Source organism: Andrographis paniculata, unplaced genomic scaffold (genome assembly GCF_009805555.1).
Source record: "Andrographis paniculata isolate CXL003 unplaced genomic scaffold, ASM980555v1 Contig10END, whole genome shotgun sequence".
NCBI lineage: Eukaryota > Viridiplantae > Streptophyta > Magnoliopsida > Lamiales > Acanthaceae > Andrographis > Andrographis paniculata.
In genome coordinates this window covers 1,846,189-1,870,099 of record NW_026137380.1, presented here as the reverse complement: position 1 = coordinate 1,870,099, position 23,911 = coordinate 1,846,189, and the positions used below count along the sequence as shown (strand labels likewise).

The 23,911-nt window shown below is 31.6% G+C and overlaps 3 protein-coding genes across 6 annotated transcripts; 2 read left to right on the top strand and 1 right to left on the bottom strand.

Annotated features, from left to right (window-relative positions):
* The first annotated feature begins 114 nt into the window (after nucleotides 1–114).
* Nucleotides 115–5,152, top strand: LOC127244516 (probable plastid-lipid-associated protein 11, chloroplastic). Of its 4 annotated transcripts, XR_007837218.1 has the most exons (5): nucleotides 115–622; nucleotides 2,338–2,403; nucleotides 2,668–2,810; nucleotides 3,691–3,758; nucleotides 4,012–5,151. XR_007837218.1 is itself a non-coding variant. In XM_051265081.1 (4 exons), the coding sequence occupies exons 1-3, from the start codon at nucleotides 141–143 to the stop codon at nucleotides 2,765–2,767; spliced, it is 648 nt and encodes a 215-aa protein (XP_051121038.1). In that variant the 5' UTR covers nucleotides 115–140; the 3' UTR covers nucleotides 2,768–2,810; nucleotides 3,691–5,152. The 4 variants fall into 4 exon arrangements, 3 of the variants coding, with proteins under 3 accessions (XP_051121038.1, XP_051121032.1, XP_051121047.1); XM_051265081.1 differs by having other exon boundaries at nucleotides 3,691–5,152; XM_051265075.1 differs by lacking the exons at nucleotides 3,691–3,758; nucleotides 4,012–5,151 and adding an exon at nucleotides 3,354–3,582.
* Nucleotides 5,153–11,704: 6,552 nt separating this feature from the next.
* Nucleotides 11,705–12,606, top strand: LOC127256730 (uncharacterized). The gene is made up of 2 exons (XM_051282917.1): nucleotides 11,705–11,918; nucleotides 12,177–12,606. Exons 1-2 carry the CDS (start codon nucleotides 11,821–11,823, stop codon nucleotides 12,466–12,468), a joined length of 390 nt encoding a protein of 129 aa, XP_051138874.1. The 5' UTR covers nucleotides 11,705–11,820; the 3' UTR covers nucleotides 12,469–12,606.
* A 5,361-nt stretch (nucleotides 12,607–17,967) lies between these two features.
* Nucleotides 17,968–20,053, bottom strand: LOC127256651 (squamosa promoter-binding-like protein 8). Its single transcript, XM_051282804.1, has 3 exons — nucleotides 18,907–20,053; nucleotides 18,525–18,739; nucleotides 17,968–18,439 (listed from the first exon to the last, which is right to left on the bottom strand). Exons 1-3 carry the CDS (start codon nucleotides 19,563–19,565, stop codon nucleotides 18,285–18,287), a joined length of 1,029 nt encoding a protein of 342 aa, XP_051138761.1. The 5' UTR covers nucleotides 19,566–20,053; the 3' UTR covers nucleotides 17,968–18,284.
* Nucleotides 20,054–23,911: the final 3,858 nt, after the last annotated feature.

Here is a 23,911-nt window from a genome sequence, read left to right as displayed (position 1 = left end):
CTTGCACCTTGGCTGAAAGATGGGCTTTTAGGCCCAATCCAAAAAGGTGACGACGTCGTATTAGGCCCTCAAATAGTTATATGCCAAAGGAAAAATAAAGGGATGAGACGTACACAGAGGGAGGCCGAATCATATCACAAATGGCTGCTAACTGCCTGTCACTTCCCGCCACTACCAACATCCGCTTTCGGCCAAGGAGAACAGCTACGGTCACCTGCTCTTCCCTCACGGATCAATCTCAGTCGCCGTCGCCGTCTCTAGCAGCCAAGCGCCATCTCCTCCAGCTAATTGCAGACGAGCATCGCGGCGTCAAGACCCAATCGAACCCCCAAAAGCTGTCCCAAATAGTCGACGCCATTGATTCATTGGCCGCCACCGGTCGCGGTTCCGTCACTACAGGCGAGTCTTTGTCGGCGACGTGGCGGATGCTCTGGACCACTGAGAAGGAGCAGCTCTTCATCGTAAAGAACGCGCCGGTTTTTGGTACCAAGGCTGGTGATGTTTTGCAGGTCATTGATGTGGAGAAATTGACTCTCAATAACGTCATCACTTTTCCTCCCGATGGAGTGTTCTTTGTCCGGTCGGATATTCAAGTTGCTTCTGCTCAAAGAGTGAATTTCAAGTGAGTTGCAGTTAAATTTTTTAGCTTGTGGTCAAGATTCTTTCTTTTTTTTTTTTTTTTTTTATCAATACAAAGTAAACAAACACAAAACTATATTTTTTCACTTTAGCCTTAGAAACCACTAACTCGAACAGTGAGTCTGTCAATTACAATTTCAACAGAGCAAGGGCAACAAAAAATCAGATGATGCACTCTCTTAAGCGTGATCACACCTGACCTGTTCAAACGGTCCACTAAAACTTTTCACTCCAACCTCTTATTCTTTCTAACAAAATACGATAATGATAGCCACTTATAAACAACGAAAGTAACAATGAGACACCAAAATTTTTAAGACTAAAAACTCCTTCAAAGTGAAAGATAAAAACCACACCACCAGACCCAGGGCAAAATCCACTATAACAAAAGGTGTTAGTACAATAAAAAATAATGACAACCAAAAGGCTATCAAACTCCAACACCTAATTACAATATCGAACCCCAGATCTCCCAACTACAAACAACTCATTCCAATCACCAACCAACAAGATTCAAAATCGAATCCAAATAAGTAAATGGTGAGAAATCAATGATACCATGAAGGAACATCCAAGGATGATGATGAGACCGTTGATCGGGATTGAGTTGAAGAAATTCTCCCTTGTTTGTCCATTCTTTGGCGTGTGGATAATGATTGTCTGTACCCAAAATTGACCCGGGTTGAGAGTTAGGTCAACAATCAGCAAAAATGGGCTCTCAATTCTTTTGGCCTAACATGAATTGTTGGGTCTCTTAAGCATAGGAAGAACCCAAACCTATAATGTTTGTTTTCTTGTCTAAGTTCTGGAAATCATTCTTACGATTAGTACTATATTTAGTTTTTTTATGCAACGAAGTTTAAGTTCATGATATTCAAGAATCGTAGTAGGCTAGCAGCAACTAAAAGCTCTAGTGTTCATATTAAGATTAGAAATGTATTCTTGTAGCGCACTATTGTCTATTGGCATTGGTTATTACTATGTGTCTTATCTGCTCTGACTAGCTTCGTTCGGAAGCCCACAATTTGTCTAGAAACCAATTGAAAAACCATCAGTTGACTGCCAGACTTAAAATCCAGATGCATCTAATATGCTCAAAGAATGCAGTAAACAGTAGAACCATGGATAGAAAAATTTGAGGTTACACATTAATATGATTTTTCTTTTTTCTTTTCTTTGAGCTGTGTATGTGCTATGAAAATATAGCTGCTGAATATTGTCCCGTATTGAAAAAAAATTTGGGAACTTCCTTGGCTTATAAGGGTGAAGATCACTCCATCTACTACCAATTGGTTTTAGATTGGAAGTCCGGATCCCTTCTTAACATGATATTAGTGTCCGTATTTGGTATTGATCCTGTATGGATTTTCGAGATTATCATCACGAGGGAGAAGTGTTCAATATTGTCCCACATTGAATTGCAATTTATAAGAAATGCATAGAATTATTTTGCTTGAGCAATTTATAAATGCTCTCCTCATGTGGTAATTTTTTATGTTGTAATTTATGAATCATGGTTGATGATTTGAACTTTTTGGACAATTTCTGTGAGTTGAGCTGTCAAAAGCTATTCAATGTGAAAAGGGATAAGTTAGACACATGGGATTTGGACAATCTTCTGGCTTTGTTATTACATGGATAATTGTGTGATTGTTCCATGAGCTGTTCCATTCTTTTCTCATGTTACTAGTTTTGCAGATTTACCAGTGCTGTTCTACGGGGAAAAGGATGGGAATTTCCGCTGCCTCCATTTGGTCAGGGGTGGTAAGTGAGTCTTATTCTTTTGCTATACATTTATTACTGCTACTTAGTAAGGTGTAGTTTTTCCGTTTCATGAATTCAATGCAATGGATTTGATCCAGAAATTTTATGATTTTCTTCGTTGCTCTGCTATGTTCATGAAGTCAACAAGTGATGAGTTCCATGTCCATATCAAATGTTTGTATTTTATTTTATGTTAACTCACTTGAATGCAAATATTTCTTAACGTCCCAATCAAATGTGAAAATATGTTACTATGTTTTGTAGGTTTGAGTCAGTATACATTGATGATGAAATTCGGGTGGTGAAAGATATTAGAAAGGATTATCTAATTGTTGAGCGTGCCCCTTATTCTTGGAAAGAATGAGATCATGTACTACCTAGTGTTGCCTATCCAATTCAACACTGTGGTGAGTTCTATCTGTATAGTAACAATATTTTATGAAGTAATCGAAACATTTTTTCTGCTTTAGATTTAAAGAAGAATTGTATGTTACTAGTCTGTCTCCATCTTTTACTCTTGCAATGCCTTTTTCTGGAGAATTTCCTTCAGAATATCTTATTATATTCACCACAGACTACAGCACAAGGCAGGTTAGCTGCTTTCATTACAATTTCTTCACAAATGCTATCTGAATTACAGTTTAGGTTGATAAAGTGTAATTCCATGTGCAAGTTACACATGGAGCACATTTGGTTTCGGTTGCTTCCGGTGTTAATGTAATGACTTGCCTGTTAATTTAGTATTGCTTTCTTGTGCTGGAAACTCTCTTTCTTGTGACTGTACATAGATTTAAAAGAGGTTTGGTCCTTTCTCTTTTCATGGATGTTTCTTTATCAAAACGGCTATAAACTAAAATGATTCTTTAAGTCCTCCATTGCAGAAAGGTATTTTTTATGTAAATATAATAACAATAATAATATAAAATAATGTTTTCATTGTCTTCATACAGATTTATATAATCATTCAGTAAGAAAACAATGATCAAGTTTGGTGCAGCAAGCAAGATTCGACCGGCGACCTATAGATAATGATCTCTAAAATAGTGGGATGTTACGGTTGGTGTGGTTAGCTTGGTGTACATATGATAACATCATATCATGCTCCATTTGAATATTTTTGAGTGAACTTTCTCTAAGTTTTATAGTTGGAAGCAAGAATAAATATAATTCAACTATACATTCACCGGCCTGGCTATGTGCATCCATATATCCATCACAGCAACCTATTATGCATGGAACTTCTCATTTCAAAATCGTTCATGACCACATTCAGCCTCCCTGTTCTAGGATTGTATCCTTTGGCAGTTTCTGGGAAGCTCCCGCTGGCTATGAAGTGTTGTATCTCACAGAAACAGGTTATGTGATTATAATGAAATAATTTGAGCTGCAAACATTGTTTGGGGTGCCTTCCATCTCTGTCTGTCTTATTTGGCACCATTGTTTAGTATATTTATCTTCTTTTATCTTTAACAATGAACATTTTGTACGGGGCCTCTTTTACCATCTCCTTTAAATAATTAACTGAGAAAATATTACATGCCCATTTCATTCTATGTACATTTAAAATTTTGTTTTCAGCTACACTAATTAACCACTTGATCCACACAGCAATTGAAGGAAAATTGTGAATCATAGTAAAACCACAACAATTCCTTCCAGAGGTTGCATATTCAGAAGAACAAGAAAGTCTTATTTTTTGTGTGACAGAACTGTGGCTGCTAGGGACTCAACGACAATAGCACTGATCTGTGGATTGGGTAAATGTGTCCCACACATTTGAAAAGGTACTTTCCTCATACTTCAAAAGAATTTGTTGTTTTCCAAATGCACTGCTTTGTCAAGAACTCCCTATAATTGCAACTATGACTGCAGTCATCTTCTTGAATTAAAGTAACTAAAGCCATAGCTTATAATCGTGTGGTGTCAGAAGACAGTAAGAAATGTGCAGTCGATTGTCTTACATGGTCCTTTAATTTGGCATATGGGTTTAAATTGTTTCCCTTCTTATTGAAGGCACTGGTTAGATAGTTATCAAATCCAGGCATGATGGCTTTCAGTTCTATTAACTTAAGCATGTTAATTGTCCTAACGTGATGTGTACTATTGTTACTCGCAATCCATTGTGGTAGGCCACCAGTGAGTCCCCATCCCAAAGTGAGTGTATATTTCACATGCATTTGCTGGTGATAGACCTGGACCTATCGATCAACTTTCAAACTATCAAATTTTGGTGGGTGCAAATCTAGATTCATTCTAGCAAGTTTTGAGGATCATTGTAGCCCTCCATCTTGTTTTTTCTCTGGATTTTATCTTATCCCTTTTTTTGTAGCTCATCCCAGGTGATCTTCAAATCAAGAATCAGAGCAAGTTGATTTCTTGAATCTTAATCCGGCTGAGGTGATCCACCTTACTTAACTGTGGGAGACATATCATGTTGCAATATTTTACCATCACTGCAATGATAGGACATGTGTTTGTTCTGATTTATTTTCCTTACATTCCCTATGTACGAAAGAGGAAAAAACAAATATAAAAATCTTGCACAGTACATTTCTGGTGCAGAATAAAAAAAAAATGAGGAGGAAGGTAGATTGAAAATTGTGTTAGTAATGGCAGGCAAGTGTGGGTTGAGAGATGTCTTTAGTGGTGTGGTCCCATTCTGCCTTAAAGTACAATCACCCTTCATTTGTGTGGGAAAAAAAAAAAGATGATGAAACTCCAAAGGCACAGGATGAGTGTGGGGAGTGATGTTCTTTAAAGAAACATCCCCCTCCCCCCCCCCCCCCCCCCCTAAAGCTCTTTTGTCTGGATATGAATACAATCAACACATTTGTTGAATAAGAATTTAGAATGGTATTAGATTCCTGAGTTTGTTGTATTTAACTGATGATTTGATATTGTCGATGATGAATTGGATTTTAGTATATATCATAATCATATGTGGTGAATGATCAAATCAACTTTATATACACAAAGCATGTACCATCTTATAGTTTCACTACTCCAGCTATGCATACTAATCTTCAGTTCAGACATGTAGGGAGATAGCATTAAATGCAGGAAATCACTGTCACAAGCAACTACTGCCTCCATCCCCAGAAAGAATTCAAGTCAGTCTCTGCTGTTGTAAATATCTTGAAGTTCTTGTCTTCTTTTGATTTTTTTTTTTTTTTTTTTTAAAAAATATTACTGTAAACTATATGCACCAACTCATCCTTGATTTAATTCCAAGAATCATGGGCTATTAACAAAGATGTTTAGAGTGTGTTACCTGTGCTTGGGAATGTTTTATTACTATGTTTTGGTTAAACAAAGAAAAAACTAATGAGAGCAGAGTCTTAGTATAGTGCATGTAGTACATCATCATTAAATATCTTTTTTTTTTTTAAAAAAAATATATATTTAATAATAATAATATAAATTGAATAGCTGGTTCAAACTTATCTTATTTATGCTGCTTGCTAGGAAAGAAAAAGAAAACAAAACAAAAGAGATGGAAGTATATTTGACTGTCCTTGTGTCCTTAATTTGCATTGTGTGTTAGGTTAGGTGAAGTACTAAAAAGTACCGTAAAATAGAATATAGTACGGTACATTTGATTTTGTTAATAAAAATAATTATTGTGTCCTCAAAATCCTCTGTTTAATGAAAAGTCACTTCCAGGCAAAGGATAATAGTAATATTATTACTAATGCAATTTAATATTAAGGTTAACTCAAAAGTTTGTCTGCATTAGTTCTTAAAGAAACCACCAGCTTTGTTTACTAGATTGTATTTTACTAGTAATTTTAAGATAGAATAATAATTTTTAAATACAATACTTTTAATTAAAAATAAAAAAAGTGAGAATAAAAAGTAACCAATCTCTGAAACACCCTTTTTCTTCAACAAAATAAAATTTTAGTATTTGTGTATCATGCTGTTTTTAGTCTCTACTTTTATCTATTGACTTCAAGCCCAAGAGATTCTTGTCACTTCTTTTTTCTTTTTATTTAAAAAAAAAATACCAAATATATACCATATATATTACTCCCTCCGTAATATAAATAATTATAAATTAACATTAAGATAATTAGTTTAATTAAAATTAAAAAAATAAAATTTAAAAATTTAAAATGATATTAAAGTGTGTAATCATTTTCCAAAAAAACATGGCATGTGAGACGAACAGAAACGACAACGTGGACATGGTATTTGGGACGGATGGAGTAATAATTGTAATCCAAGGCCTATTCGTAAGAACACGTAGCAGCTCTGTGGCCCCATTTTCATACTTATCACTTACTAGCTGCTTATTACTCACTCATTACTGGTAGTATTATTTTAATAATTAATTAATAATAATAATAATAATAATAATAATAATAATATTTAATTTATTATTGTTGTTGTTAATGAGTTTTGTTGTTCTTAAATTAATTAAAATATTTTCAGATTATAAATTTTGGATTAATATTTCACATCCATTTAAAAAAATATATATTTACTACAGTAAAGTGGGAGTAGTTTATAAATAACAATTTTTATGCAATTCATGCTATATTTTACCATGCAACTCCTACCACAAAAATAATTGTTGCTCCTTTAAGATTTACGATTATTCTTATTATTATAGTTTTATAAGTATTAGAAATTTTAGGGAAAAATAATGAGATTGTGTTATTATCATAAAAATAAAGAGTCTATGCAATACAAAATAGACTCGATAGACTAAAATCTAAGTAATCTAATCTATGAATAAGATCAAATATAAATCTCTAAATCTAAAACTGAATATCTAAAATGTCTCAACAATAAGGATAATCGTAGTGTGTCAATTTTCTATGATCTCGACCTCTTGACATTAAATTTCGCTTTAAAATTTCACATGTAAATCATGGAAATTATTTGATCCTTTAATAATCGACAATAATATACACATTAACTTCACACGTATAAATCTTAGTGTGTGTTTCTTTATGATATTTCAGCCTTTTTTTCTTTTCTTTTTTTTTTTCTTAATATATATATATATATATATTGGGTTCAAATTAAACCATGATTCAAAGAAAAATTGAATCATATAAAATTACATAATGTTTTGTGTTGGTTGATCGGTTAAAAGGGCAATAGCAATAATTGATTCTACTTTTTATAATAATTGGGACCATCTAATCGTCACCACCTTAGCATTTTTGCCGAGAGATCAATTCTCCTGTTTTGTTTTGTTTTGTTTTCTTTTGTTTTTATTTATTTTTTTCTCTCCGTCGTATAAATTCCTAACATTTTTTCTATAGTTTTTACAATATTTTAACACGCATGTGTTGTTTGGTTGTATTTTAATGTTTTAGTATTATTAAATTAGGAAAAAATTCAAATTTTAATAATTATTTGATTTGATGTAAATAAATATTTGAAATAATGTTTTGAATATAAATTATTTTATGTATAATACTATATGAAATAATAGATGTATAATGTCAATTTAGGGATAAAAAAATTAAATCATTATAGATAAACAATGAAAAGTAGTGTTTGTATTTAAACACAGCCAAACAAAGTCCATAAAATAGTATTTGTAATTAAACTTATGATATTTTCAAATAACATGTACATTCATATTAATTTTTTATCAGCGATTGGTAAAGTAGGTGAGGAAAACATTAAAAGACTACGTTTACAGCTATTTTTGGCATCATTCTTCAATAAGTATTTTTTCTAAACAAATATCTAATGATTATTTTTTATTTCATAAAAATATTTACAAAATATCACAACCAACATCACATTATATATGTATATATATATATATATATTCAATATTTCACTATTTTTAAAATTCTACTTTCAAAATAAAAATTTGAACACAACTTAAAAATAAAGGCAAATAACAAAAATATTGGGTGTGTTTGTTTGAGGGTTTGATCGTGAGATTTGAATAATAAATTTTTGAATTAAAAATAATTATTTAATACGATAATAAATAGTATATATGAATGTGATTGTTTAAATGCAAAATTTATTTTAAGTGTAATATAATAAATTAAAATTGAGTGTTTTATTTGATATTTATAAGGAAAAAAATTTAGAATAGTAAAATCAAAATCAATTTCTCACAAACAAACATACCCACATATTTATTTTTTATTTCAAATAAAAAATAACACTATTATTTCATCCAAATTTACAAAAAAATAAGTATATTATTTTCTTTCATAAAGTATTAAATCAAAATATTATTTAAATAAACATTTAAATTAACATTCAATTTTAAACTACAACAAAAACAAATTCAAATAAGTCATATGTATTGTTGGAGAGAAAAATATGTTAGTGAAAGATTATGTTTAGTTATTTGTGCTATTTTTGTGTAATTAAATTAAAATTAAAATACATATTGCATGCCACAAGGTGGGTTTAAAGGGATGATGATTTTAAGATTATAAATTCAATTTTATATTATCAGATTATTTCTTATGGAATAACAATAAACTATTTTAGTCCAGTTATAAAGTAAATATTTATTTTTGACATGATATTTAAAAAATAAAATTATTTTAATTGCAATGAATATTTAAAGGTAGTATAAAAATATTTTTGTCTTTTTTTTTATATATATATAAAAGTAATTATGTTGTGATAAAGTAGAGAAAATTGTGAAAATAGTAGGCAAGATGCTAAAAACTCCACATGGTTCTAATTTTTTTTTTTTTTAAAAAAAAAAACCTACTTGTCATTTATAAAATGTTGTAAAGTGACATATTTCTGTATAAAACTACTAAAATACTATATTAGCTTTGTTAAATATATATTCTTTCATCCACTTTATTCTTCTGCTAAGTTCTTTGAAATTAATCTTTTCAGATCAAATTTTTCTTCATTTTAAGTCCGTTAACCCTCAATCCGGAAACTGTGCTCTTAAAGCTACTAAAAATTGGAGGAAATCAAATTTGAAATCGATCCTCAAAGTTGAAATACAATAATCCAATGGGAATGAGAGAATGTCGTAAATAATTGCTCACTGGCGTTTTTAGGAAGTCGAAATAATAGATTGTTCCAAATATTCTTGAATTGATACAATAGACGGAAAGGACAAAATCATTGTTGCGTTTTTATATTACAATAATGAAGAAGAATACGAGAAAAACAAGAAATAAATGAAGATTGATGAAAAGCTTGTGCTACCGGTTACCACCCATGTTTCTCATCATCCTTCCTCACTTCACCACACAGTTTTCCCCAAAATCTCATCTATTTCTTGTTTCATTTCAACTAACTCACAAAATAATTTTACATCAAATACAAAATTTAAATTTGCTCATCCAGTTCCAAATCATCGGTTCAAACCGTCGGTTCACCGGTTTTTTAACCAACAATTATAGTTCAAACCGAAATCGGATTCAAACAGAATTGAGCAACTGAAATCGGATTCAAACAGAACTGAGCGCATGGGAGCTGCCGAGTTGCGGAGCGTGGTATAGGAAAAAGGAGGAAGAAAAAAGAAGGAAAAAAAAAGGGAAAAATGACAGAAGGGAAAAATGAAAGGAAAAAAAAATAAGGAAAGAAAAAGATACATGAAGAAAGAAAAAATTGGAGAAAACAAGATACAAGAATGAGAAGGAAAGAATGAATAAAGAAAAAATGGAAAAAAAATTAGAAAAAAAAAAAGATATATGAAGAAGCGGAAAAAAGAAAAAAAGAAAAATCGAGCAAGAAGAAGACATAGGACATAGGAGAAAATAAGGGATAAAAAAAAATGGAAGAAAAAAAATTAGAGAAAAAAAAGATACATGAAGGAAAAAAAAAGAACGAAAAAATCGAAGAAAAAAAAGATACAGTAATGAATAGGAAAGGAAAAAAAAATTGAGAAAAAAAAATAAAAAAATAAATTGAAAAAGAAAAAATTATACAAAAATGAACCTGATGCATCTGCAAATAAATTGGAGCTAAAATTGTATATTTTATAATAATAATAATATATTTATAAATTAAATTATTATAGATTATTAATTATTATAGAAATAAAAATAAAACTAAAAGAGAAAAAAAAATGAAGCAAGAGCCTAGAGAAAGGAGTTTGAAAAGAGGGAAAAAAAACAGAATAAATAGAAGAGGGAGAAAATGGAAATAGAAAGAGAAAAATAAATTAAAAAATATATATATTTTTTTAATTCAACGTATCATTTTTATTATTTTGTCGGTTTTACTTAAAAGTATATATTTTTTATTTTAGTAAAAGTAATAATATATTATTATAAAAAATTATTAATATAATATCAATATTTTTTAAATTTTGTTTCCAACTCAATTAAGATTATATTTATGGAACGGAGGGAATATTATTTCTTAATCTATTACAAAATACTAAAGGGTTCATTTGGACTGGGACAGAAGGAGTATATAAATAAGAGCATAATAAAATTTAGAGGAGATTCGAGTATGCAATATCTTAGAAACTACGAATAGATTTTTATGGAATTTTCGAAACTATAAAGAGTTTTCAGTAAATTTGTGAAATTGCATGAAAATTTATTTTTTATTTTATTTAATATTTAATAAAATAATTATTTTATAATTAAATAAATCAAAATAAAAATATATATACTTTTTAATTGCACTGAGTTGAAATTTAAATAAAACATATATATATATATAAATCTTTAAAATAAAAATAAATAAATAAATATATATATATATGTATAACGTAATTATAATACTGAGTAAAGTTAGCAATAAAGTGATTAAACGACAAGCATTATGGTATGGCATGGTATGGTATGTTACGACCACTTATTTATTAAAATTAAAAGGTACGAAGTTGACTGGTTTTCCTCTTCAGGACAATTAACTTTTTAGGTTTTTACCCACCGTCATTTCTACCCTCTCACCCACGCGCCCGCTATCCACGCGCTCTCCACGCTCCCGCTAATGGATAAAATTCCACCCCAGCCAGCCGCAGAGATAAGGCTCGTCGACCGGCTCGGCTCCCGATCCCAATCCCAATGCGCCTTTTCTTGAAAAGCAAACAAAGTGCACTCCACGCGCCACTTAATTTTCTTCCAGTCGTTAATTAATTAAATGAATACTCCTAAAATATTTGGAAAATACGTCAGGGACAAATCTGTCATTTCGCCCACATTCGCTTAACTGAAAACGACTGCAAGCAACCTGTGGTCTACCTGTATTCCCCACCCTACGTATGTATTTATTTATTTATATTTATATATACCATAATAAATATAATATTTTATTTATTAAAAAATGTGGAATTTATTTATTTTCGTTTTTGTACGTGTATATATATATATATATGATAATGAGAGATGCGTCGTACACCGACTTTGAATTGAGCCATCGCTTTGATTTCCTCTCTCTTTGTGCTGTTGTTTTTCCTCTTCCAGTTTTGGTTTGTGTTGCTGCTGCTTGCTGTCGTCGGAAATGGTGGATCACCAGACGGTTTGCTGTATGTGCGGCGACGTAGGCTTTCCGGAGAAGCTCTTCCGGTGCTCCAAGTGCCGCAGCCGCTTTCAGCACTCGTATGTGTACCTAATTCCTCGCACTTTTATATATCTAGAATCTTCTTTTGTTTGTTTGAAGCTGTACGGTTATTGTGATGATGATTGATGTCTGTTGGTTGGATCGGTGTTCACGATTTGTGGCGTGTGAAAACTGAAACGTCAAGTGTTAACTGCTCCTTCTTCAGGCGGTTATCGCGTCATTTAGTTCGTGTTTGTTACGAATTTGATCGATTCGAATTATTTGGGGAAGTAATTGGACTGTGAATGAATCGATAGGTACTGCAGCAACTACTACAGCGAAAGCGCGGAGCCGATCGAAGTCTGCGAGTGGTGCCAATGCGAGGGAAGAAACTCGTCTTCTTCCAAGCATACGAATTCGAGTTCTTCTTCTAGGAATATCAGCAAATCAGTCCATGCAAATGAAGTGAGATCGGTCTACTCCGGCGACAAAATCAAGCAGCTCCACCGCGAAGAAGGCGGTTCTTCCGCCGAGAAAGCCACAGCCAAAACTCCATCGCCTCGCGCTACTCCTCGCAGGTACAAGCTTCTCAAGGATGTCATGTGCTGATAATCATATAATTAATCTACCTATCTATATAATATGAGAGTACTTGTATCTATCAATAAAATTAGCATCAAACAAAAACTCATCAAGTATGTCCATGTCCATATATATATATATACTAATAAAATCTGTGTTTCTCTACCAATATTTGCCCTCATCATTTTGCAAGTTGATTTCCAGTTTTCTTCCACATCAAATCAAATTTGTCTTCTCCTAACCAAGTCCAAATTCTTGCTGCACACTCACATACACACACATATGTAGGTAAATATATTACACCTTAATTTGCATTGGCTTAATTAATTACTTAATTACTGCACATGACTTTCATTCCTTTTCATGCATGATCTCCGGTCTGCTTTTCTTATAGTATATTTTTTCATTACTTGCTGCGGCTTGCCACCCTTATCAAAAGACTATTATTATTATTCGTGTTCTTGTACTCGTCTCTCTCTCTCTCTCTCTCTCTCTCTCTCTATATATAGATATAGATATATTATATAGTTATAATAAGCAATTAGTCCTAAATAGTTGTAGTGGGATGTTTTCCAATTAAAATAATAGGTTAGGGTTGTGTGTGTCCCAAGGGAGGGGTTGTACATATCCCATATCTAAGCTGGACATACCCATTTGCTCTGTTGAGTCACTTGTGGAGAGAATTCATTGCATCCTTTTTTTCCCCTAAAGATAAAATTCATAGTACCTAAAGCTGTTCACTTTGTCAGAATTCAGATCCATTCAGTATGTGTGTGTGGCTTTGCTTTTTAGATATTTATGACCACTACTACTCTTTGTGGATGATATTTTAATTATACAATTAATACTATGAATGATGGGATGAAAAAGTAAGCATAGTATTTAATTTGTATACAGATCTGCAAAAGGCTGTTGCCTATCTTTGTACATTATTAATTCTCACTTTCTCATTGTGTAGAGGATTTGAATATATATATATATATATATGCTCATTTGTGTTATAATTAGGAATGTTGAAATAAACAATACTTCATAAGAACCTTAGCTTCTCATGACAATGTCATCATGTGTGTGATTTGGAGATGAAGTTCCCATATTTTATTTATTTATTGTTATTAGAATAAAGAATAATAGGAATTATGTTTCTTTGATGCTAATCAATTTAATTATATAGTTTCCTTGCAAGAAATGAAAAGTGGTGGTTGGCTTTAGGCTTTAGGTTCACAAACTTGCTCAAGATTTATTTACTTTTCCATCTTCAAAGCAAACACATAAATGCCAAGCCCTTTATGCACACTATTAATTAGTTATGATCCCTCAACCACTATGTATGTATAATTTAATTTTGTATAAGTTGACATGCATGAAGTAGATGTATTATTATTATTATTATTACAAAACATATAAGTGGAATTTATTATGTGATGCACGCCTCCAAAATCATGTCATGCCGCACTGTCTGTATGTACATCTGTCTGCCTTTAACCAGGCCAATTCGTACACTTTGCATATCTCTTTCATTTCTACCCTTTTCATTATGATTATTATTAATACTAATAATTAACTAATAATAATAATATTCGAGATCATGACAGTTGGTATGTGATTCATTTCATTCTACTACTGTCAGCAACCAATGATAAACACTACTCCAGTCCACTTTTTGTGTGTGTTCTACTTCTAGAGAGAAAACTCAGCAAATTGATGGTAAATAAATAATAATCCAACGAAGTTTTTAAATTGGGCTTTGTTAAGCAGGACTCAGCCCAATCACAAACATCAAAACCATATATATATATGTGTATATATATTGCCGCAGCAATGTGGGAAAATGGTCCCCCTTTCTACTAAAGTTTGGAAGGAAAATTAAAGTCGAAACACAACCAAAAAAAAAAAAATAAATGTAGATTTTATTCTCAACAAATAAAATAAATAAATAAGAAAATAAAATGGTCCCAAACGTCTTTGTAGCGCAGCACAATACAATCGTGGTGTGGATCGCAATTCCATTACATTATGATGATGATGATGTGTTTCATTAAAAGAAACAGTGTGTCGTAGTTGTGGTTTCCGATGAACTAACTCACTGCCTCCACGCCTCCACTTTTTCATCCATTTTAATACTAATACTATATTATATGTATCTACATAGATGTTCTTAGAGCACATATACACTGGTTTACCGTAAATAAATAAAAAAATTAATTAATAAATAAAAATTATATATATATATATATATATTGAAAAATAACTTCTTGAGAAGATTTGGAGAAGGATTAGCCATATACGAGGCAAATGTCAGAATAATTTTATTTTCTTGTCTTCAAAACTAGGTTAATGTGTCATTTTTTCTTTTTTTGTTTGTCTATTTTCATATATTAACTAAAATTAGCAACTCCTAATGAGCACTATAATCACTCATATTTTCTTTTCCATATCTCAATAGAATATTATTATTTTTTATTACTTAACAAATAATAGTATTTATTAATTAGTAAAAATATGTAAAATAATTTTGATATTTTAATCTTTGTAATTACAAAGTAAATGAGTATTTTTGTATAATTTAAGAGTATTTTTTTATTTGAATATAAATAATTTTTATTATAATTAAAAAATAATTACTTTGAGTGGGATAAATGTTATACATTTATAAAATATATATTTTATAATAGTTAAAAATATCATAACAAATATATTTTTTTTTCTCAAAAAAATCACATTAAGTAACTTTTTATTATTTTTTTTTTAAAAATTAAATTTTCAAAAAAAATCTCTTAATATAACACTCAAATTTCACTTTTCTATTATTCAGAGTTGTATTTTTAATTTTTTTTTCACTAAATATTTTGTCTTATATTATTTTAATATAAAATAAAATCTAATAAATTTCAAATCAAATAATTTAAAAAAAAAAAAAAAAAAAAACACCCTCATTTCTCTCTCTAAATTTATTAGGATTGACTGAGTGAGTGATTGATGAGGTGGATTATGACAGATGGAAAGTGAGGTGGCGCTATGTGTACCACTTGTATTATTACATGATATCGTCCCTAAATTTAGGATGTGCTTTTTTTTTTTTTATATAAAAAAATTGTGTTTATATTATATACATAATTTTATTTTATGTATTTTACATATTCCACTTTCACACCACCTATCATTATTTATGAACTTCTTCTTGTTGTGATTATAAATAATATTAGTTGTAATGTACTAATTAATTATTTCAATTCTAATGTGGGCCGGGCCCTGCAATTTGGGCCCCCGAGGAAGTGGGTTATTTCTGTTCTTGCTTTTTCTCTCTCCCAACTTTCTCATTTTTGTCAATTCTCACCCTTCTTCCAAATTAAAATATTTCTTGTTAGGAATTTAACACTCAAAAAAAATAATAATAATACAATTATTCTTGTTTTTTTGACACGTGTAGTTTTTTAAGTGAGCTTTCTTGATATTGATTATCTGACTATATAGTGGCACATGAAAATTGAACAGCCTGTGAGTCCACGTGAGCTGCACGTGAAGGGGGGATTGTAGGAAGTAGGAACATCAAAAGATGTCTGGATGACATTCTCTCGTACTACTATTACCAACTGTCTGTGCTTTATTCTTCAAGAAATATAATACACATATATTATTGCAACTTTGGTCCAGTTTCAATATATATATATATATATATATTTTTTTTTTTATTAAAAAACAAATTATTCATACAAATTTTGATCTGATATATTGTCATACTAATTGTCAATATCTGAATTTCACATAAAAACATAGAAATATAATATAATTCATCAAATTCAAATAGAACTACAAAATTACAAAACAGAAGTAATTTATCTACTTCTAGTTTTTGTGCTGTTTATGTTCTTTCTTATTTTATTTATTTATTTATTTATTTTTATTATTTTCCGACTTGCTTTTGATTTAGACAAATTGATCTGAAATGTCTTTACTTTGCAAGATCGATTAAAGAATAATTCTCCTTTTGGTATAAATATGTCAAGATTCAAATGCACAAAGATGGTAAGTGTCTCATCTAATATATAGAACATTAATAAGATTTTTCTTTATTTTTTTTTTTAAAAAGAGAGAATATTTTAACATTTTTATATAAAATAATATTATATTTTATCGATACAATGCTACATTGACCCCAAAAAAAAAAAAAAAGGTGCCAATTTATAACTTGTAGGCAATAAATTAATTGCAAGCAATTTGAAATTAAAATTGTTAGGTATATATAATTTTGTAATAATGTATTCGGTAGAAATCACTGAATTGTTTATTGTTATTATTATTGTTTTGGGTGGGACTAGCAAATTTAATTTAAATTTCGAATTCCATTAAATGCATTTCTTCCAAAGAAAAAGGCTATATATATTCTATTTATTTATTTTATTGTATATTTACTATACATTATTACGATTCTTTTATAAATATATAATATTGTATTCAAGTATCATTTAAATTAAAAATATGAACTTAAAAGACAAAAAGAATAAATGTAAAATATATTTATATATATAAACAATCGTATGATATGGCCCTAATTTTTAATTGACAATTTAATGGATATGATGCCATTAAACATTCCTTTTGTCTATTTCAATTGTACGGTTGATTTTATTCTTCTATATTATTGTAACACTTTATTAAGCATTTTGGATGGAAATATAAAATATTATACTATATTTATATTTTATGACCCTATGATAAAAGCAATATTATATTTCACAAATGTTTATGACTTTCGTTCAAAACATTAAATCACAAATACATTTTTTGATTGATAGCACACCCCTAAATTCTATATACATTTTTTGAATTATTGAAAAATTGATTTAGAATTGACTCTCTAACATTGGACCAACATTATTGATCTATTTTTTTATTCCTTCTTTTCCTATCCAAAAGGATCATTAGGAGATTATATAATAAATTTAAAAATAATAATATTTAATTGATCAATGAAAATATATAAAATAATTTGAATATATTTGTGGCTTATAATTTTTAATAACTAAAAATAAATATCAATTTCCAATTTCCAATTTCACACTTCATCTTTTTTACTAATTACTGCTTTTAATTTAATTTACACCATCAATTTTATTAATTAAAATAAATAAAATAGAGTATTTAGTGCAGCACCGTAACCGTACGTACCCACAAAATATCAGAAAGCAAGACAAAATAAAATAATGTAACAGCAGCAGCAGCAGCAGCTGTAAATGGCAATTCCCTGCACTACTCTTCCCTGCCAAAACCAACTCTTGTATCTAAATGGTACTCCTACTACTATTATTTATTTATTTATTTATTAAATTCATCGATATATATACGAAAATGTAATATTCCTTCTTTCATTTTAATTTTTTAGTATTGGGTCTATTGAAATTAATAATTGCAGAAAGATGAATTTGAATTCAATTTGAAATTGATTTCTGGGAATTTCCATCACTAGAGCAGAAAATGCTGATTAATTAATTAAGTTCATACACTCCAACATGCATACAATTTACAGGTAATAAAGAAATTAATATTAAATTATATTATATATATGATGATGACGATGATGATGATGATGATGATGTTTGATCCAAAATGACCAAGGTAAAATTAATTAAGAACAAATTAAACTAGCTAGAAGTGGGTGTTAAATTAATTAAGGAGTCGGGTACGTACGGTAATTAACCAGTCGAATTCACTATGTTATTAATTAATTAATTAATCAAGCTTGCTTACTTACTGCCTGCCTGCCTGCCTGCCTTGTCGGAAACTGATCAATCTGTTCTTCTTCGTCGTCGTCGTCAGTGTTTAGACAGCGATTATGAAGTTAATTAGCCGTTGGAATAGAAGAGCGAGCTTATTGACGCAGTGGACGAGGTTGTCCCGTAACTGGATCTGTGACCTCCGAAACAATCCAGTGACATTCGCGGCGGCGATATCGCGATCGTCACCGACGACGAATGCGCCCCCGAATCCGGCGGAGATCCTGACCGTCCACATCATCAAAATCAACGATGACCGCCGGATTGATTGATTAAGCAATTAATGATTGAAAAGTAGGAGATTATTACTTGGTAGGTTTTCCGACGAAGAATTGGGGCCATTGTTGCTGCTGCTATTGTTGTTGTTGTCGAGATGATGATGATGAGCTGAAGACGACGACGACGAGGACTTGTTAGGGTTGTCTTGATTAGAGTGGTGAGATTTCCTTCTTCTCCGGTTGTGGTCGGCGAGCCTTTTCCGGCAGCTGCGCTTGCCGTTGTCGAATTCCGACAGAAGGTGGAATCTGCAAGTACGTACTTATTAATTTGTTATTCCATTACCGATGGTACCAAGTACATTGTTATCATTATCCAGAAATTGGGATTGGGAATGCCGTCGGGCGGGGGCGGGGAGGGCAATCTCGTCTTTTCAGGGTGCATGGGGGAGGGTGTTTTGGTAATTTTACGTCACCTGCTGCATTGCTGGCAGAATCGCTGGGTGAGGCCGGCGGCGATGACGGTGGCGGCTTTGGAGTGGAACTCGCAGACTTTGTGGCGGCGGTGGTAGTGCTTCGCGTGGGTGAGGTCGGCGTTGCAGCCCTCCGCCTGGCACCGCGGCGAGTTAACCGAACCGGGGTCGAGGATCCTGGACCGGCGGTAGAGCCGGTTCACGAAGTCGTCCTCGGAGGAGGCGAAGTAAGTCCGGCCGCCGAGGTTCAGCCCTATTCTGCTGTTGAACTCCGCGTTGAAGTCGATCCCCCCGCCGCCGCCGCCGCCGGGCTCGGTTTTCGGCACCACCATGTACCCGGCAGGGGCGGTGGGTTCGAGGCTGAGCAATGAGGCCGGCGGTGGGAACGCCGACGGGGCGCCGTAACCACGTGCGTCGTAGATGCCGGAAAAATGGGGGTTGGAATTAGGGTTTTGGGGGTGGTGAAAAGGGAGGTGGTGGTGGTGGTGCGGATGTCCGGCGACGGCGGCGAAATTGGGGTCAGGGGAAATGAAATTGGCGGTGTCGGAGAAGTTGTGGGCGGCGTAAGGGTCGTAAACCCCTCGATTCCCGTCGGAATCTTGGGCATTATCGTCGGCGGAAAGCATGATCGACGGTGGGTTTCCCCAGCCATACTCCAACATGATATATTTGCTTCTGTTGTGTTGTGTGAGTGTTTCTCACTCTAGGTTTTCTCGCTCAACCTGGTGTTTCAAATTCAACAGACAGCTGAAACCAATTTATCCAAGACCATTATTATTAACCCAAAGCAAAGCCAAGACAGTGGAAATTAAATGGAAATTCAAAGTGCAGAGAGAGAGAGAGAGAGAGAGAGAATGGAAGAAATCTGTCAGCTTTAAAGGGGGAAGATCATGGAGAGTACTGCGAAAGGCTGTAAAGATTTTATCTTTTTTTTTTTTCTTTCTCACTCATTCATATTCATCATCTACAGGCTAGAGAGCTTAGAGAGAGAGAGAGTATCAGCAGTAGCAGCTGTATGTATGTATGTATGTATATATATATATTGTATTGTTGAATTGTGATGATTGATAATAGCACCTTACAATAAAAATGAGCATTAATTAATGAATGAATTACTTAAGAGAAGCCTCTACTCTACTTATCTTATAAAGGCAATAATAGTAATTCTATTTCAGTCTTGAGTTTAAAAAAAAAGATGTTGGGTCGATCCCATATATATGTATATATATGCATTATTGACTGTGTGTGTGTGCGTGTGTATATATATTTATAGAGAGAGAGAGAGATTGGGCAATAATAATAATTAGTTCTTGTTTTCGCCATTAATAATCGATCATCTCTCTACGACCAAGAAACAAAAAATACATACATACATATATAACCTTGCAAGGAGGGTTCAGAAATCAGTACACTGTACTCTCTCTCTCTCTCTCTCTCTCTCTCTCTCTCTCTCATCGAATTCCATACATATATACATACATAAATACATACATGTACCAATAATTGTCTTTTTCCCTTGCCACTCTCTCTATCTCTGTCTAGATGGTATGTATAGGTGTGATGACTCGTGCGAGGCGGCTTTGTTCAGAAAATAGCCACATTTTAGCCGCACCATGGACCTCTGATCCTGAAACAATCCACACCACAGCCTTCATGTTCAAACCCCTCATCGCTCATGCTCCATGGACTTCCTAACCACGTAACATATACTCTACTTTCGTCTTCGAAATTTATATCTATTTTGGCCGAATACGAATTTGAAAAAAAATATGTAAAAATATAAAAAAAATACATATATATATATATAATAAAAAAGTATTTTTTATTTCAAAAATTAATAATATTTTTAATGATAACTAAAACAATAATAATGGTTGACATATTTTAGATATTCAGTTTAGTAGATTTATATCTAGATTTGATCTTATTTATAGATTAGATTTTGTATGGCCAATACATAGGCTTTTTATTTTGATGATAATAAGATAATCTCATTATTTTACCCCAAAATTTCTATTATGGTATTAGAATAGTCTACCAATGCGTGCTTCTCCGGATACATTCAACCTGGATTGTACTGGGAGGTCTTGTGATTTTGAGATCATGCATTTGCAAGTTGTCTTTTTGCAAATCTATCTCGTCTCGTCTCCGATCTGTCATCTATCCGTTGCTTGTCTGTTGCATGTGTGCAATATGAAATCTTCGCTGTTTGTCTATTGCCCGCGAGCGATTTGAAATGATCTGTCATATGTCAATTGTTTGTTTGTTGTTGCGTGCGATCTGCGATCTGTCGTTGCCTGTTTGTTGTTGCGTGCGATCTGCGATCTGTCGTTGCCTGTACGTTGCCTGCATGCGATCTGCCATCTTTCGTTGCTTATTTGTTGCCAAAAATCTCTCTATGATATGCCATCTATCCGTTGTTTGTCTGGGGCCTGCGTGCGATCTGATCTGTCCGATGTTTGCGATTTGTCTGTTTTTTGCTCCGGTGGAGTCATGTCGTTTTAGGCTCCGGTGGAGTCATCTCGTTTTTCGGCTCCGGTAGAGTCATGTCGTTTTCGGCTCCGGTGGAGTCATCTCGTTTTAGGCTCCGGTGGAGTCCTGTCGTTTTCGGCTCCGGTGGAGTAATCTCGTTTTAAGCTCCGGTGGAGTCATCTCGTTTTAGGCTCCGATGGAGTCCCGTCGTTTTCGCCTCCGGTGGAGTTATGTGGTTTTTGACTCCGGTGGAGTCATGTGATTTTCGACTCAAGTAGAGTCATCTCGTTTTCGACTCCGGTGGAGTCATCTCGTTTTTTGCTCCAGTGGAGAGTCATCTTGTTTTCGACTCCGGTAGAGAGTCATCTCGTTTTTTGCTCCGGTGGGTGGAGAGTCAACTGCTAATTTTATTTATGTTTTCTTTTTATGTTTATATTCAAATTTCTCATCAAACTCGAGTTGGTTTTTGTTATACCACTTGAGTTTGAGGGGATGTTGAGATATTTTAGATATTTAGATTTAGTAGATTTGTATCTAGATTTGATCTTATATTAGATTACTTAAATTTGAGTTTATCGAGTCTATTTTATATGACTTATATATAGGTTCCTTATTTTGACGATAATAAGACAATCTCATTATTTTCCCCCAAATTTATTACAATCATAGATTTAAATAATAGATCAAATATATATTTCATTTGATTTATTTTTCAATTTGTTAATAGTTAAAAGAAAAAATGACAATGAATATGAATATACTCGATATCCAACTCATTTATTTGTAGTAAGTCTAGTTATTCGAATATCACTTTGGGTATATGAAAAATATACATACACTAATTGGATTCAAACCGGGTACGGTGGATTCAACCCGGATTTGAATTCTAAGTTCAATTAATATATTAATCATGTATCAATTATATTTATAAAAAATAATTTCTAATAATATATTTATAATAGAAAAATACTTTTATTTTGATTTATTTATTAATTATGAAACTATTTTTTAAATATTTTTAAATAAAAATACATAAATTTTAATATATATCGAATCTATATTTAATTTTAAATCAACTTGTTAAAATTTATAAAGGTATTTCATATCCATTGAGTCTCATCGAATGTAGTAGAATATGAGTATTATCCTATCCAATTTGATTTTTTGAATTTAACTATATATATATATATATATTTGGCTAAATTGCACGAATTTACCGTGGTTTCATGAAATTGCGCAAAATTCTCTATATTTCTAAAACTACGTCAAACTCTCTCGTGGTTTCATAAACTCTGCGTCTAACCCCATTGGCGGTATTTATTTAACGGTATTTGACGTAAATGCGCTATAATTGCAAATAAATTTTAAAATCTCAATTTCTAAACCCCTAAAATTATAAATAATATTAATTTTTCTGGTATTTAGTTTCAAAAAATTAATAAGTATACTAAAGAATAATTATTTTTATCCGATTTTAAGAGTTTATTTTTACTATTTTTTAGGCTAAATATAAGAAAAATATATATTTTGTAATTTCAGAAGTTTAGAAATTAAGATTCTAAAATTTATTTACATTTTGGATTCATTTAGGTCAAATACGGTTATATAAGGACCGCCGAAGGGTTAGACGCAGAGTTTATAAAACCATAACGAAGTTTGAAGCAATTTTAAAACTACAAGAATTTGACACAATTTCGTCGAATCAGGTTTGAATTTTGTAAAATTTAGCTTATATATTGGGATTTGATCTTAAATTCAGATGGACCATAACCATTGACATCTATCTAATTTGGACGTGTTTGTTTGTGAATTTAACATTTTTAATTAAAAAAAAAATTGAATTTAAATAATTGATAATTTAAAGTTTTTAAAATTTGCACTATACGCCTATCTTCGCCCCAAGTGATCTTTTACAACTAATTAATGTTCTAAATCTGTATTTTATTCTATTACTATTATTATACAGTGATTCCTGCGGATCAATTATTATTTTATTTTTTAAAACAAAATATTGCGGAAAAATCATCTGCATGAATTAATTAATTAATTAATGGGTTTTAAAATAAAAAATAAAAGGGTATTTTAAAAGCATTAAAGAAGGCAGACAGGGCCCTGTCCCGTGCCTGTTTGGTCTCTGCGCCTGTACTTGAATGTTGACCCGGTCAACATACTAACAAATTACAGAAATTATGAGATTTTTTGTAGATTTTTTTATTTATTTATTTTATTAAGTTTGTATTTTGAAAAACAATTTATATACTTCCTTTCCTCTTGTGTAAATGTTCATATTTTTATATTGATCCATCTAAATATAATTTTTAATATATTTTAAAAATTTTAAGTTAAATTCTTTAATTTTAATTTTAACCTATAGTTATATTTATTATATTTTCTAATTATATTTTATCAAAATTATCGTATCTACGGCAATACAGATATTTTATACAAAACGGAGGAAATAATATGTATAGTTTTACTATTTTCATTTGTCACACTTCAAAGTATTTATTTTGTATTTAAAAAAAAATACATTAAT